The following is a 19,224-nucleotide window of genomic DNA, read 5'->3' as shown; positions in this document are numbered from 1 at the left end:
ATAAAAGGATATGAATATCTTCAAAGAAAATCCTGAGGAATCTACAAAAAAATTCCTAGAATAAGTGAGTTCACCAAAGTTGCAGGTTACAAAACAAACATACCCAGATCAATCATTTCTATATACTAGCAATGAACAGGACACTGAAATAAAAACTACAATGCCATTTACAATTACTCAAAAGAATGAAATGCCTAGACGTAAATCTAACAAAACATTTAAAGAACTTATATGCTAAAAACTATACAATGCGAATGACAAAAATCAAAGACCTAAATAAATGGAGAGACATATCATGCTCATATATTGCAAGAATTCACATATTAAAGATGTCAATTTCCCCCAAATTGATAAAAAGGTAATTAATAATTCCTATCAAAACTCCAGTAAGACTTTTCATAGATATAGACATTATTCTAAAACTTATATGGAAAGATAAAAGAACTAGAATAGTTAAAATAATTTTGAAAAGAAGAACATGGGAAGACTTGTCATATAGCCACAGATATTTAGTCAGTAATCAAAATCTTCCAACAAGAAAAGTCCTGGACCTGATGGCTTTGCTGGTGAATTCTACCAAACATTAAAAAAAAAAAAGTAATAAACAACTTGGACTCCATGAAAACCTTAAAAATTTGTACATCAAGAAACATTATCCACAGAGTAAAAGGAGAGCCCACAGAATGGAAGAAAATATTTGCAAATCATACATCTGATAAGGGATTAATATCTAAAATATATATAGAGAACTCTTACAATTCAACAACAAAAAACTCAATTCCAAAATGGACAGACTTCAATAAACATTTCTCCAAAGAAGATATACAAATGGCCAATAACCACATGAGAAGATACTCAACATCATTCATTAGAGAAATGCAAATCAAAACTACAATGAGATACTACCTCACACCCATTAAAACAGCTACTACCAAAAAAAAAAAAAAAAAACAGGAGGCACCTGGCTGGCTCAATTGGTAGAGCATGCAACTCTTGATCTCAGGTCATGAGTTCAAGCCCCTGTTGGGTGTACAGCCTACTTAAGAAAACAAAAGCAAAAACAAAAACAGAATGGGGGTAGTTCGGGGAAGATGGCAGAGTTCTTTTGAAATCTAGATCCTGGATGAACTAGGATCCTGAGCTCACCTCCTCCCATGGACACACTGAGACAGGAACTACATCTATGTGACTAACTCTGAAAACAGCCCGAGGACTGGCAGAATAGACCTTCCACAGCTAATTATAGAGAGAAGGCCACAATAAAAAGGGTAGGAGGGGAGCTAAATGAAACGGAGACAGGCAACATGCCTGATAAAGAATTCAAAGTAATGGTCACAAAGATTCTCACTGGGCATGAGAAAACAGTGGAGGATCTCAGTGAGACCATCAACAGAGAGATAGAAAATATTAAAAAGAACCAATCAGGGCTAAAGAATTCAATAACTAAAATTTAAAAATACACTGGGGGGAATCAACAACAGATTAGAGGAAGCAGAAGAATGGATCAGCAATCTGGAAGACAGCTTAATGAAATGCAACCAAGCTTAACAGCAACAACAAAAAGAGTAATAGTAAATGAGAACAGGTTAAGGAAACTGCAATATCATCAAGCATAACAACATTCACTTTATAGGGATCCCAGGAGAAGACAGACAGAAGGGGGCAGAAAACTTATTTAAAGAAGTAATAGCTGAAAACCTCCCTCATCTGGGGAAGGAAAGAGACATCCAGATCAGGAATCAGAGAGTCCCCAACAAGATGAACCCAAGGAGGTCCACATCAAGACACACAATAATTAAAAAGAGGTAATAAAGGGAGAATTTTAAAAGCAGCAAAAGAAAACAGTTATATACAAGGGAAACCCCATAAAGCTATTAGCTGATTTTTTAGGAGACACTCTGCAGGCCAGAAAGCAGTGGCATGATATATTCAAAGTGCTGAAAGAAAAAATCCTGCAAACAAGAATCCTCTACCGTGTAAGGTTATCATTAATAATACGAGAGATAAAGAGTTTCCCAAACATACAAAAGCTAAAGGAGTGGGGCACCTGGGTGGCTCAGTCGTTAAGCATCTGCCTTCGGCTCAGGTCGTGATCCCAGGGTCCTGGGATCGAGCCCCACATCAGGCTCCCTGCTCCACGGAGAGCCTGCTTCTCCCTCTCCCACTCCCCCTGCTGCGTTCCCTCTCTCACTGTGTCTCTGTCAAATAAATAAATAAAACCTTTAAAAAAAAAAAAAAAGGCTAAAGGAGTTTATCACTAAACCAGCCTTACAAGAAATGTTAAAGGGAATTCTTTGGCAAGAAAAGGTCATAATCAGGAGTAAGAAAATGATGAAAGGAAAAAAATTTCACAGGTAAATGCAAACATATAATAAAAGTAGTAGATTAATCACTTATAAAACCAGCATGGAGGTTAAAGCATAAAAGCAGTAAAACCAATTATATCTATAAAAATCAGCCAAGTGATTTGCAAAATAGAAGGATGTAAAGTATGACATCATATACATAAAATATGGGGGCAGGGAGTAAAAATTTAGTGCTATTAGAATGAGTTCAAACTTAAGTGACCATCAACTTAATAGACTGCTACATGCATTAAGATGTTATATATGAACCTAATGGTAACTACAAATCAAAAACCTGTAATAGATACAAAAAAAGTAAAGAGAGAGGAATTCAAACATAATACTAAAGGAAGCCGTCAACCACAAGGAAAGACAGCAAGAAGGAACAAAAAAGAATGATAAAAACAACCATAAAGAAGTAACAAAATGGTAATAAGTACACAATTATCAATAATTACTTTATTTAAAAGATCTGTTTTCATTTTAATTTTTTTAAAGTAAGCTCTATGTCCAAAATGGGGCTCGAACTCATGACCCAGAGATCAAGAGTTGCATGCTTTACTGACTGAGCCAGCCAGGTGCCCCTCAATAATTAAATGTAAATGGACTAAATGTTCAAATCAAAAGACATAGGGTGACTGAATGAATAAAAAACAAGACCCACCTATATGCTGCCTACAAAAGACTTGCTTCAGAGCTAAAGACACGTGCAGACTGAAAGTAGTAAGGGATGTAAAAACATTTACCATGCAAATGGAAGTTAAAAGGAAGCTAGGGTAGCAATACTTACATCAAGACAAAATAGACATTAAAACAGACTATAACAAGAAACAAAAGGACAACAACAGAATATAACAATTTTACATATATATATATATATATATATATATATAAAATGCATTTTTTCCAACCACAACAGTATGAAACTAGAAATCAACCACAAGAAAATATCTGGAAATAACACAAATAACATGCTACTAAACAATGAATGGGTCAACCAAGAAATCAAAGAGGAAATCTCAAAATATATGGAGACAAATGCAAATGAAAACACAATGGTCCAAAATCTTTGAGATGCAACAAAAGCTGTCCTATGAGGGAAGATTATAGCAATACAGTCCTACCTCAGAAAAATCTCAAATAAAGAATTTAATCCTACATCTGAAGGAACTAGGAAAAAAAAAAAAGCAAAGCCCAAAGCCAGTAGAAGGAAGGAAATAATAAAGATTGCAGCAGAAGTAAATGAAATAAAGACTACAAAAAAAAAAAAAAAAAAGAACAGATCAATGACACCAGGATTTGGTTCTTTGTAAAGAAAAAAAAAGTTGATAAACCTTTAGCCAGACTCATCAAGAAAAAAAGGATTCAAATAAATAAAACCAGAAATGAAGGAGGAGAAATAACAAATACCACAGAAATACAAAGGATTATAAGAGGATACAATGAAAAATTATATACCAACAAAATGGACAACCCAGAAGAAATGGATAAATTCCTAGGAATATGTAACATTCCAAAACTGAATGAGGAAGAAATAGAAAATTTGAACACACTGGTTACTAGCAATGAAACTGAATCAATAATCAAAAAATTCCCAAAAAACAAAAGTCCAGGACCAGATGCTTTCATAGGCGAATTCTACCAAACATTTAAAGAAAAGTTAATGCCTAGTCTTCTCAAACTAGTCCAAAAAATAGAACAGGAATGAAAGCTTCCAAATTCATTCTACGAGGCCAGCATTATTACCCTGATACCAAAACCAGACAGACACTACAAAAAAAGAAAACTATAGGCCAATATCTCTGAGAAACATAGATGTAAAAATCCTCAACAAAATATTAGCAAGCCAAATCCAACAATACATTAAAAAAAAAATCATTCACCATATCAAATGGGATTTATTTCAGGGATGCAAGGGTGGGCGGCTCAATATTTGCAATTAGCATTGATATATCACATTAACAAGAGAAAGGATAAAAACTGTGATAATTTCAGTAGATGTGGACAAAGGATTTGACAAAATACAATATCCATTCATTCTTAAAAACTCAACAAAATGGGTTTAGAGGGAACATACCTCAATATAGTAAAAGCTGTATATAAAAAACAAACAGCTAACATTATACTCAATAGTGAAAAACTGAGAGCTTTTCCTCTAACACTAGGAACAAGACAAGGATATCCATTCTTACCACTTTAATTCAACACAGTACTGGAAGTCTCAGCCATAGCCATCAGACAAGAGAAAGAAATAAAAGGCATCCTAAATGATAAGGAAGTAAAATTGTCAGTATTTGCAGATGACATGATACTATAAGTAGGAAACCCTAAAGCCTACCAAAAGACTATCAGAATTGATAAATGAATTTAGTAAAGTTTCAGGATACAAAATTAATATACAGAAATCTGTTGCATTTCTATACATTAATAATGGAAGTAGCAGAAAGAGAAATTAAGAAAACAATCCCATTTACAATTACACCAAAAGTCATAAAATACCTAGGAATAAACTGAACCAAGGAATCAAAAGACCTCTACTCTGAAAACTGTAAGATATTGATGAAAGAGACTGAAGATGACACAAATGGAAAGACAGTCCATGCTCATGGACTGGAAGAATATTGTTAAAATATTCATATTACCCAAAGCAACCTACAGATTCAATGCAATCCCTATCAAAATACCAACAACATTTTTTACAGAACTAGAACAAATAATACTAAAATTTGTATGGAACACAAAAGAGCTTGAATAGCCAAAGCAATCTTGAGAAAGCTAGAGGTTATCACCATCCCAGATTTCAAGATATACTACAAAGCTGTAGTAATCAAAACAATATGGTACTGGGGTGCCTGGGTGGTTCAGTTGGTTAAGTGTCTGCCTTCTGTTGAGGTCATGATCTCAGGGTCCTGGGATCGAGCCTGGCATCAGGCTCCCTGCTCAGCGCGGAGTCTGCTTTTTCCTCTCCCTCTGCCTTTCTCTCAATCTCTCTCAAATAAATAAATAAATAAATAAATAAATAAAATCTTAAAAAAAAAAACCCACAAAAAACCCTCAACAATACAGTATTGGCAAAAAAATAAGGACACACAGATCAATGGAACAGGATAGAGAACCTAGAAATAAATCCATGCTTATATAGTCAATTAATCTACAATAAAAGAGAGGCAAGAACATACAATGGGGAAGACAGCCTCTTCAACTAATGGTGCTAGGAAAACTGGACAACTACATGCAAAATAATGAAATTGGGCCACTTTCTTACACCATACACAAAAATAAACTCAAAATGGATTAAAGACCTAAATGTGAGACCTGAAATTATAAAACTCCTAGAAGAAAACACAGGCAGTAATTTCTTTGACATTGGCCATAGAAATATTTTTCTAGATCTGTCTCCTCAGATAAGGGAAACAAAAGCAAAATTAAACTATTGGCACTACACCAAAATAAAATGCTTGTGCACAGCAAAGGAAATCATCAACAAAACAAAAAGGCAACATACTGAATGGGAGAAGGTATTTGTAAATAATGTATTCGATAAGGGGTTAATATCCAAAATAATTCAATATTTATCTATCTATTCAATATATATAATTCAACACCAAAAACACAAACAAGGTAATTAAAAATGGGACCTCAATAGACATTTTTCCAAGGAAGACATCAGATGGCCAAAAGACATGAAAAGATGCTCAACATCACTCATCATCATGGAAATGCAAATCAAAATTACAATGATAACACCTCACACCAGTCAGAATGGCTAAAGTCAAAAATACAAGAAATAACAAGTGTTGGCAAGGATGTGGAGAAAAAGGAACCCTCATGCATCTCTGGTGGAATTCAAACTGCTACCATCACTGTGGAAAACAGTATGGAGGGTCCTCAAAAAATTAAAAATAGAATTACCATATGATCCAGTAATTCCACTACTAGGTATTTACCCAAAGAAAATGAAAACACAGGGCACCTGGGTGGCTCAGTCAGTTAAGCATATGCCTTCAGCTCAGGTCATCATCTCGAGGTCCTGAGATTGAGCTGCACATCAGGCTCCCTGCTCAGTGGGGAGTCTGCTTCTCCCTCTCCCTCTGCCCACAACTTGTGCTCTCTCTCTCAAATAAATAAATAAAATCTTTAACAACAACAAAAAAAAGAAAATGAAAACACTATGTACCCCTATGTTTATTGCTGCATTATTTATAATAGCCAAGATATGGAAACAAACCAAGTGTCTATCCAAAGATGAATGGCTAAAGAAGATGTGCCATATATACACACATATATAATGGAATATGACTCAGCTATAAAAAAGAATAAGATCTTGCCATTTGCCATGACACAGTGAAACAAGTCACTCAGAGAAAGACAAACACTGTATGATTTCACCCATATGTGGAATTGAAGAAACAAAACAAGGGAACCACCAAAAAAAAAAAAAGAGAGAGAGAAACCAAGAAACAAACTCTTAAGAGAACTAGTGTGTGCCAGATGTAGGTGGATGGAAGGAGTGGTGAAAAAAAGGGGATCAAGAGTATACCTATCTTGATAAGCACTGAGTAATATATAGAATTGGTTAATCATTATATTGTACACCTGAAACTAATATAACACTGTATGTTAACTATACTTCAATAAACAACAACAACAATATTGCATTCTATGGTAGATTGTTTCCAGCTATTTGCTGTCTTTACTCAAAGATTATACATTCCTATGTGATGTGCATTCTTCCTGGTATATTCTTCCCCTACTGCTGTTTGTTTTGACCACATTACTTTGGTGAGTAGAAGTAACTGATAAATGCCACCTCTGAGAGGAAGCTTTAGAAGTTGTAACAGTGTTTGGCCATCTCTTTTCCTTATGTCAAGAGTCTGGGATGTCCTAGGTAAGGGTCTCAGGATAAAGAGAACATGGATCAGAGTCACAGCCAACCCACAAAGGACAAGTATCACAAATGAAAAAATAAACTTTTGTTTTTCTAAGTCAGAGATTTTGGGATTGCTATTTATGTAACATAACCTAGCAAAAGCTGAGTAACATGGATTTAAAACCTACAAAAGCTCAATTTGGTGCCATTTCTTCTTTTACTGGCGATGAATAAACAATGATTCTGGAAGTTCTCCCAAATCTTTACATACAACACAGAAGCTTTATTTGCTTAAATGACTTCAACATGACAATAGTTTTAACTTAAATTCCAATTGTAAATGCTGAATATTACTTATTTATAAATTATATACATGCGCTACTGTGCTAATATATCTGTATACATGATAAAACACACATAGAAAATTTTAAATAATTAGCAAAAACAAAATATATGCCATTATAATATTTATTAACAGTATGGAAACTCTTTTTTTTTTTTTTTAAGATTTTATTTATTTATTTGACAGGGAGAGAAAGACACAGAGAGAGAGAGGAAACACAAGCAGGGGGAGTGGGAGAGGGAGAAGCAGGCTTCCCACGGAGCAGAGAGCCCGATGTGGGGCTCGATCCCAGGACCCTGGGACCATGACCTGAGCTGAAGGCAGATGCTTAACGACTGAGCCACCCAGGCGCCCAACAGTATGGAAACTCTTGGTTCTGGCTTATTTGTGAATGAATACATTTATTTTAAAGATTTATTTATTCATTTTAAAGAGACAGTGCGGGGGGAGTGGCAGAGGAGGCGGGGGAGAGAGAGAGTCTCAAGCTCATTCCATGTTGAGCACGGAGCCCAACGTAGGGCTGGATTCCACGACTCAGATCACGACCTGAGCAGAAGCCAAGAGTTGGACGCTTAACCGACTGCACCGAGACGCCCCCAATATGTTTATTTAAAAAAAAAAAAAATTACTGTAACACTTTGGATTCAGCCATTCAAAGACCTGACTCCTGGATTCAGTTTATTTGGCTACTTGGTTTAAATGGATATCATAGCTAAAGAAGATAATTTACAAAGACAGAGAGATCCAAAATGGAAGAGGCCCATCTTAGGCAGTGCTTACTAAATCCTGATACTATCAATTTCATTCACCAATTCTAAAATTAAAATGTAACATTATTTGCTTTATTCAGTCAACATATCACCTGCTCTAACTACATCAGCCTTTTAATGATTCTCCTTCTATCTATTTTTCCCTCCTCTCTCCCTCCAATCCTTCTCTAGTCAGCAGTCAGGATGATCTTTTTGAAATACAAACCTGATTGTATCATTCCACTGCTTTAAACTATTCAATTGAGACAGAATTCAATGTATTAATTTGGATAAAACAGACTTGATATTCAAGACTTAGGTTCAAATCCTGGCTTCCTGTGCTCTGTAAGCATCCTCACAAAGCTGCAGATTCCTTCTCAGAAAAATGGAGACACTACCTCTTTAAAAAGTTATGGGATTACATAATTCAATATAAAGAAGGCTCTAAGTCTTCCAAACAATGACACTGCCCCTTTCACGAGAACAATGTTACTTCTAACAATGCTTCTTCATGGCATCAGGTCCCTGAACTTTCCAAGATGTCATTCTAAAATTCTTCTAAGCCAGGAATCAAAGTAGTCACCACCAGATTTTCCTTACATGATTTATCTTCCCCCATTCTTATGAACATATTTGAAGGAAGCCACCTAAGAGGCAGACATTTCCAAATATAATATTAAGCTCCTGGTATGTAGCTCTTAGTATGTAACATGTAACAACAAACAGTAACTTTGTAAACAATTGGTTAAAGAGGCAAGTACCTGCATGGCAATAGGTCCTTGGGACATTTGAGAACTATAATTCATTCCTAGCATGCTCTGCATATTCGGCTGCATGACAGAGACCATAGGAAATCCTTGCTGCTGCATCGGCATCAGTCCTGCTGAAAAACAAAGGTGTCATTAAAGTCACTGTATTTATTTTTTATTAAAAAAAATTTTTTTTGAGAGTGTGTGTGTGTGTGCACGCGAGCTTGGGAGGGGCAGAGGGAGAGAGAATCCCAAGCAGGCTCCACACCCAGCACAGAGCCCAACGCGGAGCTTGATCTGACGACCCCAAGATCACGACCCGAGCCATAATCAAGAATCAGATGCTTAACCAACTGAGCCACCCAGGTGCCCCTAAAGTCAATGTATTTTAAAGTTTATTTTCTTAAAACCGTAAGTACATGAAGGACTTGTTACCTGGGAGGCAGCACAGTTTAGTGGAAAAAGCACAGGCCGTGGAGACAGACAGACCTGAGTATGAATTCCAATTCCATCCGTTACTTAGCTATGCGATCTTGGGCAAGTTACAAAACTTCATTTGTAAAGTGAAGATAATAACTTTTCTACAGAATTTTTGTGCATACTTAAAAAATGGACAGGATGGCCTAATTGTCATATTGGCCTTCAAGATGGACCCCAGCAATCTCTGCCTCTTGGTACTCATTCCCTTGTCACTCCTCCCACACTGAATTAGGGCTGACCAGTATAACCAATAGGATATGGTGGAAATGACTGTGTATAACTTCCAAGGCTGGTTTCTTAAAAGGCACTGCAGCTTCCTCCTTGCTCTCTTCTATCACTTGCTCTGGGGAAAGCTACTGCCACACGGTAAGAATACTCAAGGTCCTATGAAGAATCCATGTGGCATGGAACTGAAACCTCTTGCCAAAAGGCAGCACAAATTTGTCATCTGTATGAGTAAGCCATCTTGGAAACAGATCACCCAGCCCTAACTAACCTTAAGATGCCTACAGCCCTGGTTGACATCTTTACTGCAATCTCTTTGGTCCTGAGCCAAAACCACCCAGTGAAGCCATTCCCAGATACCTGATCTGTGGATACAATGTGAAATAATAAAATGTGTATTTTTTAAGTTTTGGGGTATTTTTTTATGCAGCAGCATGTAACTATACAATAACATATATACTAATAGCATGAACTGTGGATGCCAATGAGAAATGTCACTTAGTACCTTTGGGACTTGCTTATAACTTCTGTGCCTCAGTTCCTTTTTTTTTTAAGATTTTATTTATTTATTTGACACAGAGAGACACAGCGAAGAGAGGGAACACAAGCAGGGGGAGTGGGAGAGGGAGAAGCAGGCTTCCCGCCGAGCAGGGAGCCCAATGCAGGGCTGGAGCCCGATGCGGGGCTCTATCCCAGGACCCTGGGATCATGACTTGAGCCAAAGGCAGACACTTAACGACTGAGCCACCCAGGCGCCCCTGTGCCTCAGTTTCTTTTCTTTTCTTTTTTAAATTTTATTTATTTGACACAGAGACAGCTAGAGAGGGAACACAAGCAGGGGGAACGGGAGAGGGAGAAGCAGGCTCCTGGCTGAGCAGGGAGCCCGATGCGGGGCTCGATCCCAGGACTCTGGGATCATGACCTGAGCCGAAGGCAGACGCTTAACGACTGAGCCACCCAGGCGCCCCTGTGCCTCAGTTTCTTATCTGTAAAACTGTTTAATACCTAATATGCTTGAAGAAATGGTATTCCTCTTCTCTTTCCTTACATGAATAGTTAATATAACATTTACCACTAAATAGCCATCAGCATGGAAAGTATATAATGCAATGGCAGGAGAACTATCATGAAAATATGATTTAGAGTAAAATAACTCCCAAACTTTTCCAATGAAGTATTCCCAAGAGTGGAGACTAAAGATATACACCTTTGGGAATTTAATAAATACTAAGTGCCTACTATATTTTAGGCACAGTTCTAGAGAGTTGGTATACAACTGTGAACAAAACAAAATCCCTACATGGCCTGAACACAAATTTCAACCTAATTTTGCACTTTATTACATCTGTGTTGGTTCTACTATAAGGAGCTTTTAATCAAATTTTGATTTAAAAAAATTAAAAGTCTGGTAAAGTATGCCACGTTTACCTTGTGAGTTCTGTGTACCTTAAAGGTTATTTATACACAGTTTAATTTCAGAAGCATGAACATCCATATTTACAAGTAACATTATTAGTGGCATTCATTTATTCATTCAATCATTTATTCAAACATTTGAGGGCCTACTCCTTGTCAGGCACCATTCTAGGGATATGGTAGTCTACAAAACCAGGTCCTTACCCTCATGGAACTTCCATGTTTTCCTTCTTGTCCCTTTGGACCTAAAGTTTTGTTCATTTGGATTAGTTTTATTTAATTCTTGAATGGGTAACTCAGGTATCTGGTACAACATTTAAAGGCATGAAAGTATGCACAGTGAAAACTCTCGCTTCTCTCGTCTCCTGTTTACCTACCCATGATCTTGTGGTTACTCTTGCTGTCAGCTTCTTGTATATGCTTTCAGAAATAATCCATGCATAATTTAAAGCCTTGTAATGATCAAAAAGTCCATACTAACATACTTTGTAAAAAGAAAAAAAATCTCAAAAACAATTCCAAATTCCAGAAGAAAAAATATCAGGCAAACTTTTGGGCTCTCTTCTTGCTCCAAATGCAGATTTTTACTTGAAAGTTTTATAAAAATGCAAAATCTTGAGCCACAGTAATGAATAACTCTGTAACGCCTTCCTAAAGAACAAAAGATCTCAAACCATTCAGTCTAAATCTGGGACACATCTAATTACAGATAGCTTAAATAATGCATAAATGTAAGCACAATGAAAATAATACAACTGACCCTCGGAAAAATTTACCTGAAACCCAACCTCCATCACTGATTACAAATGTAGACAAAGTCAGTATGAGCCACTGACCACCTGCTACTGAGCCACTCTTTATCTTTCATCTCTAGTGGTGACCTGGGAGTCTCTGTTTCTCTAGCAATTCCACCATAAGCAATCAACACTGGCTTTGTGAGAAGGGACAGTTTTCAGCAGCAGACTGGTATGTGTCAGGGTGTGAGCAGAAAGAAGAGAAAGGCAGACACATTCTTTCTTCAGTGCTGTGTCCCAGTGGCACAGTGGCGTTGAGTCAAGACTGTATCCCTTCACTACAGTTGCCCTAAAGACACAGCTAGAACTGATATTGGTAGGCCCTTGTCTGAAACAGAAGGGATACACCCAGTAAAGAAATTGAAAAGAATAAAACTGAGACTTAAGAAATAATTTATACTGCATCAGAATATATGCTCTCTTACATACATAAGACCAAATCATATAGAGAAAACATGGTAGTATAAAGTAATTAAAGGGTTCAACAAACGTCCACAGAGACCCTATAATTTTCTATCAGTATGCTGGGTGCTGCAGATACTGACGAGCATAAGGCAGACATAGCTTCTGCCCTCTGGAGCTAACAATCTAGAATTACACAATTTTTGAGAAATTTTAAGAATAGCTGGCATATATATAGGTTCAAGACTGTAGGAAAATTTTACTCTATTTGGCAGCAACAAGACTTTTTTATTCACTTGATTCCCAAGTTCAGAAACATGAAAGTGAAAAGTTTAAAACTTCAGCTTTCACATACCTTGAGGGGGTCTCATTCCACCTGCAACAGGGAACATGAAGCTGAGAACAGAAGAAAAACATATCAGGATTATTTAATATATACAATGATTTCAAATAAAACATGTAATTTTTTACATAAACAAAAGAAGTGTAAACAGGGTCCTGCCATTTGTTCTATAGTACAATACTGAATATCAATACAGACTGAACATCCATAGGATGCATGACAGCATGTTAGCATAGGGAGAAAATTTTTGAACTAGACAACAGAAGACCTTGAAACTGGTCCTGGTCCTGTCACTGTGTGGCTTCTCTAGATTCCAATTTCTCCATCCATAATATGAGAAGGCTGGATTCGATTCAATTCAGCAAACATTTACGGAGTACCTATTACAGGGAGGAATTGAAGCAGCTCACGGTCTTGTTGAAGACATGCATGCAAGCAACTAACTCTAATATCGGATAGAACATGCTAAGTGCTGAGAGAGGTCCAAAATACTAACAGAGATGAAAAGAAAAAGATTAATTTGATGGGGTATAGCTCACAATTTTGTGAAGGTATCTCTTAAGCTGAACCCTCAAAGAGAGTCACACTATAGTTTGAGGGAAAGCTCTGAGGCCAGAGCCGTGTGTTTACAGAAATGATTTAAGGTTGAATATAAGATATAGGATTAGAGAAGCAGACTGTGGAGGACCTTTGATTTTCCTCTGAATACTATATGAAGGCAGAGATTATTGTGGTAAAATACACATCACAAAATTTTACCATTTTAATCAGTTTTAAGTGTATAGTTTGTAGCGTTAAGTTCACTCATGATGTTGTACAACTATCACCATGATCCATTTCCAGAACTTTTTCATCATCCGTAATAAAGACTCTATACCCATTAAATAATAACTCCCCATCACTCCTTCCCCCAAGCCCTGGTGGTCACTATTTTTTGTCTCTATGAATTTGCCTATTCTAGCTACCTCAGATTAAGTAGAATCATATGAGATACTTATCCTTTCTGTACATGGCTTATTTCACTTGACATAATGTTTTCAAGGTTCATCCATGTTGTAGCAGGTATCAGCATTTCTTTCCCTGTTATGGCTGAATAATACTCCATTGTATGTACATACCACATTTTGTTTGTCCACTCATCTGTTGATGGCACTTGGGTTGTTTCTATCTTTTGGCTATTGTGAGTAATGCTGCTAAGAACATTGGTGTACAAGTATCTGTTTGAGTCCTCCCTGTCAATTCTTTTGGAGATATATATATGCGTGTGTGTGTGTGTGTGTGTTCCCTCTCTCACTATCTCTCTGTGTCAAATAAATAAAATCTTTTTTTTTTTTTAAGATTTTATTTATTTATTTGACAGAGAGAGAGCACAAGCAGGAGGAACAGCAGAGGGAGAGAGAGAAGCAGGCTCCCCGCTGAGCAGGGAGCCCGATGCAGGGCTCGATCCTAGGACCCTGGGATCATGACCTGAGCCGAAGGCAGATGCTTAATGACTGAGCCACCCAGGCGCCCCTAGAGAGGCTCTTTTAAATAAAGGTAAAAAAAATAAAATTATGCCCTGGTTGTGAATGAAATAGTTAAGGGAATGTGCATATATAGGGAGAAGACACCAAAGGGCAACTTGGAGAATTCCTATGGTGAAAACTGAGTAAGGAATGGCCACTGAAAACCAAGGGAGTTAGTTATAATTGAGTGATAACTGAGGAAGGACCACATTTCAGAAAGAAGGAAGTAATTACCAGTATCTAATGCTTTAGAAAAGGTGATCAGAATGAGGATTAACAAAAAAAGCTCACTGCTTCCGAAAATGCTGATCTCTGAGTAAACAGTGTCAAGAGGAAGAGAAACTCTTGGACCTGTACGGAGAAAGGTTTAGGACAGAAAAGATATACTTACTAACTGATAAAACAAAGTTTCTGAGGGAATGAGATTAACAAAGGAAGGTAGCAAAAAGGATCTCTTTTGAAAAGGAAGAGAAACTTCTTTTTATAAGGCTGGAGGGAAAGAAAATGGGACAATTCAAGGAAGAAAAAGTCTGAGTGGGAAAGACTCAATTTGGGAGTCAAAGTATCTGAAGGGGGTTCTGAATAATCTTTAAGGAATCTAGTGAAATCCAGGAATTATATGCCAAATTTATGTGTCCTTGCATTTTTCTATTGTATAACACCCCCTTCCCAGGAAAAAGGCTAAAAACCAAACTTTAGAGTCTTTTAGCTCTAAAATATTTTTAATTAAAAAAAATTTTGTAAAGTGGTTTACAAAGTTCTAGTTGGATATCTATCTAGTTATATGTGATTTATAGCTTTGTAGAGGATTTGAACTGTTAGCAAATTCTACTGCTGACAAACAGGCCCACACCCAAAGAGAGGCTTGAATAGTGAACAGCTTTTTTGAACTGCACACAAGATATATTAGTTAAGCTGTGTGTTACCTGGATAAGATGTTTAAACTGCAAGTTGAAATTTGGTAGTATCACTTTTTTTAAAAAGCTACTCACACATACTAAGATTTATAAACTTAGAACCAATGCATTTAAGTAATCAACTTGTCAAGACTTCTCCAAATCAGTCTTAAAGATTACAATTACCAATATGGCTTAGTGGCTAAGTAAAAACCAGAAACTCAAGTTATATTTTTTTTTCCAGTTCAGCCATAAATTAACTGTAAAGTTCTATGCAAACCCCTTCACCACCCTGTCCTATTTCCCCCTGTCAAATGACAACACAAGAACTGTAAGTTTGCCAAGGTCCCAACTAAGATAACCAAACAGATAGGAATAAATGTATAGGATGTATAAAGGTTATCTTGAAAACCAATAAAAACTAAATTAAGAACATTACTGACAAGCATGACTTACTCCAGTAATTATTTAGCAACCCAAACTCTTCAGTGACCTATGTACCATTCATATGATTCTCTGGAATGTTTAGATAACTAACATCAACATGCTTTAAGACTGGTTAGACAAGGGGCACCTGGGTGGCTCAGTTGGCTAAGCGACTGCCTTCGGCTCAGGTCATGATCCTGGGGTCCCGGGATCGAGTCCCGCATCGGGCTCCCTGCTCAGTGGGGAGTCTGCTTCTCCCTCTGACCCTCCCCCCTTTCATGCTCTCTCTCATTCTCTCTCTCAAATAAATAAATAAAATCTTTAAAAAAAAAAAAAAAGACTGGTTAGACAAGCAGCTAAGACACTGATGAGACAGCAAAAGTTTGGCAAAAAAAAACAAAACAAAACCCCAAAACCCAAAAACTGGGCAGCAAGATGACCAACAATTTAATTTCAAAGGTAAAACCACTATTTATTACCAATACCTGAGTATGAAAGCAGAACCAAGAGGTCTACTTGTCACATGCCTGTCCCATTCATCCTTCCCTTTCAGTTACCTTTGCTACTAACCTTCCCTTGGCAGGCATGGACTCCAACAAAACCTCCTAAAGCCTCTCCACCTCCAGATTCTCAAACTCCTAATACAGCTCATAGAGAACAGGTGAGGTGCATCTTCCTAAAGGACCATTTGATGAGGCCACTCCTGGGATTAAAACTACGTAGTAATTCCCCCTTAAGTTGAATTTCCTTCCTTTATATCCAAGGCCACCTCCAGTTTTAGCACAACTTTTTCAGTTTTACCTCACAAAACTCATCTCCCATTTAGTGCCACAATCCATCTGGCCTTACCTGCTGTTCCCTTAGTGTTCAGTAGGCCTTCATATTTCTTATGACAATCCCTTGACCCCTTCCTCTTCCTCCAAATGGGGCCCAGCTGAAATACCTCCTTTACTTTCAATGTAGTTTGAATCCACAAATATTTAGAGAATGTTTTCTATGTTACAATGTACTAGAAGCAGTGGAAGATGAAAAGATGAGGAAGTCCTTAAAGGAGCTTGTAAAAGAGAAGGAAAAACATAGACAAGCTCACAAATGATAATATCCCAGAAGGATACAGACTAATCAAGATCTTTCAATTCTTTTCTCTCCACTGTACTTGTTTTTTGTGTTTTTTTTTTTTTTAAATTATACTTCTCATCTCTTGGGTAAATTTTGTCCTTTATATAACTCTACCATTTATTCTAAAGTAGCCCAACCAGGATACCAATCAAAAGTAGGCTAATGTTAAGGAAGTTGGAAAATGTCATTGATTTTTGTTTAGTCTCTTAGAACAGAAACAAGTATCTAAGAAATATGGTACCTTATAGTTCCTGGATTTTCTCTACTAAAAGCTGAGAAAGATCGCCTGGCTCTTTTTCTTTTCCCTTAAAATATACTTAGGCTATCATAATGTTAACTTCCTTATAAAATAACTTCAGCCCTCACCACTGCTCTCTAAAAACTGTAATATTCTTTCTTTATTGAGCATACAGCTTTTCAGCCTCAGAAAGTTTCCAATATACCTAACAGTTACCATACATTTTGCAAGGTAAGGAACATTTAAGCCACTTTTCTCTCCCACATATCCTCTAGAGTTTTATTTTTATTTTTTAAAGATTTTATTTACTTGTCAGAGCAAGTACACAAGCAGGGGGAGTGGGAGGCAGAGGGAGAAGCAGGCTCCTGCAGAGAGGAGAGCCTGATGCGGGACTGGATCCCAGGACCCTGGGATCATACTAACCGACTGAGCCACCCAGGCGTCCCTCTCCTCTAGAGTTTTAGAATTCGATGTTACTCCAACCACCTTTTATAGATGAAAGAAATTTTAAAACCAATTGAACTTCTATCACAATTCAGGCCATACTTATTTTTAAAAATGAGTGTTCATGGACTGGTGACATTAAAACACTATAAACTAAGGGGGATGATCCACTCAACTTTCTGCACATGGTCCTCCCCCCACACAAAAAACAGAAACCAAACAACCAAAAGAAAACCCATAGGCCTAAAATACCAAATTTATATTTTTTCAGAACTGAGTGCCATGATTAATCATATACTTGGTCAAATTAATGCCACTCAAGAACATTTTAGAAACTGTCATCACCTATAGAAAATAGATTACGTATTTGTCTTCTGCAGCCAGAAACTGACATATCAAGGATTCATGAAAGACTCTAATGAAACAGCGTAGACTGGAAAACAAAAGAAAACAGTTTTAAATCTAAAGTAAAAGATGTGTTGAGGAAATGGAAAATGGGGCTGCACACAGGTGGTTCATTCAACAGCCACTGCCCTTTTTTCCTAGCATATATATAAGCACCTGCAGGAGGTGATAACTTTAAAGACTTCACACTGCTTAGTGTTCCTGACTCCAAAATTAAAACACTGCCTATCAAAATACTAACACTTTGCTTTCCAAAAATAATTTAGGATGAAGATAAAAAACTAATTTTATCTTCAAATGTGTATGCACTGTGTGTTGGTTAACAAAACAAACTCAGACTAGGTCATTACAGAAGTGGGGTGAAAACTTCCCCGAATAAAGGATTTCCTTAAATGATGAACTTGTCAAGTTGCAGACGTTCTTCTCCTTTATCATTCTGGATATGAGAACCACAGGCAATTATTATATGACAGAGGACAGATTTATTTAAGGACTAAGTAAAAGTCTGGAAGCTTTGTTCTAATAACTGTGTAACTGCTGTTTAATAGTGATTTGATTTTAATAAGGAGACAAGTCTTAAGGGTTACGTCTACAAGAGCTCTATTTATTAATTCAAAGGTCTTTACCTTTTCCTGCTGTTTCTCGTGTGTTCCTAAGGTGATAAAAAGGACAGGACATTCTAAACGGGGGAAGACAAATAGTACACACACACAAATCTTGGAATCAGCTGTTCAGTTTTGTGACCAGATTTTTTCAGAGCCTTCACTACCCTAACCCCGGTCAAGCCCGGAAAGCCCTGGGAAAGGGAAGTCTGGTCGCTCGGAGCCAGCCCGGGCTAGAAGCGAGACGTCGGGGTTCCTGCTTTCCCCAGCCCCGGCCGGGTGCCAGCCCAGCCGAGCGGACCCTCACCTCCTGCTCTTCTTCCTCCTCCCCTCCCCGCACTGGGACGCTCTCGCTCGCTGCTCGGCCCCAGCACCAGGGCCCCTGAGCCTGGGAGACAGAGGAGTCGGGCGCCGGGTTTCCCCCGCCCCCTCGGCCTAGGTCCCCGGAGGACCCCTTCTCCCGTAACCCAGTGCCAAGGGAAAAGGGGTCGAAGCGGGCGAAAACCGCCATAACTGCCACACAGCCCTCGCCCCGGCGGGGCCAGCCCTGGGGTCCGGCCCGGCTCTTCACACCCACCTGCCTCCCCCGGCAGCCCCAGCGCCGGCTCCCGCGGCCCCACCGCCGCCAGCTCCCGCTCCCGGCCGCAGCGCCATCTTGCTCCGGGCCCGCCGCCGCCACCTTACAAGCAGCTGTCAGGGGAAGACAGCCACTTCCGGGGCAAACGCCAGCCCCTCCACGCCGCGGACCGGGCGACGGGGCGGAGCCGTGCGCCCACGTGACCCTCCGCGCCCCGTGGGGGGGAGTGCGGCGCGCCCTCGTCACGTGGCCCGACCGCCGCTGGGGGTCCTCCGAGTGCGATTCTAGTTCTGGGG

The 19,224-nt window shown here is 38.3% G+C and overlaps 1 protein-coding gene across 10 annotated transcripts in view; it reads right to left on the bottom strand.

Moving 5' to 3' along the window:
* Window positions 1-19,049, bottom strand: part of SYNRG (synergin gamma) — a 79,897-nt gene extending 60,848 nt beyond the window's left edge. For 2 of the 10 annotated variants that reach the window (XM_035026611.1, XM_035026619.1), the window contains exons 1-3: window positions 18,929-19,049; window positions 12,729-12,769; window positions 9,069-9,190 (exon numbers count right to left, since the gene is read on the bottom strand). In XM_035026611.1, the coding sequence (XP_034882502.1) occupies window positions 9,069-9,190; window positions 12,729-12,769; window positions 18,929-19,005 (240 nt within the window). In that variant the 5' untranslated portion in view covers window positions 19,006-19,049. Of the gene's footprint in view, window positions 1-9,068; window positions 9,191-9,491; window positions 10,244-11,554; window positions 13,798-18,928 lie in introns of those variants that run through there. The other 8 variants (XM_035026615.1, XM_035026620.1, XM_035026612.1 and 5 more) reach the window with 7 other exon arrangements.
* Between the last annotated feature and the right edge of the window lie 175 nt (window positions 19,050-19,224).

Source organism: Mirounga leonina, unplaced genomic scaffold (assembly GCF_011800145.1).
Source record: "Mirounga leonina isolate KUSES-001 unplaced genomic scaffold, KU_Mleo_1.0 Mir_200, whole genome shotgun sequence".
In the NCBI taxonomy this organism is placed as follows: Eukaryota; Metazoa; Chordata; class Mammalia; order Carnivora; family Phocidae; genus Mirounga; species Mirounga leonina.
Note: the sequence above shows the minus strand (reverse complement) of the source record. Positions and strands in the feature narration are given on the sequence as shown.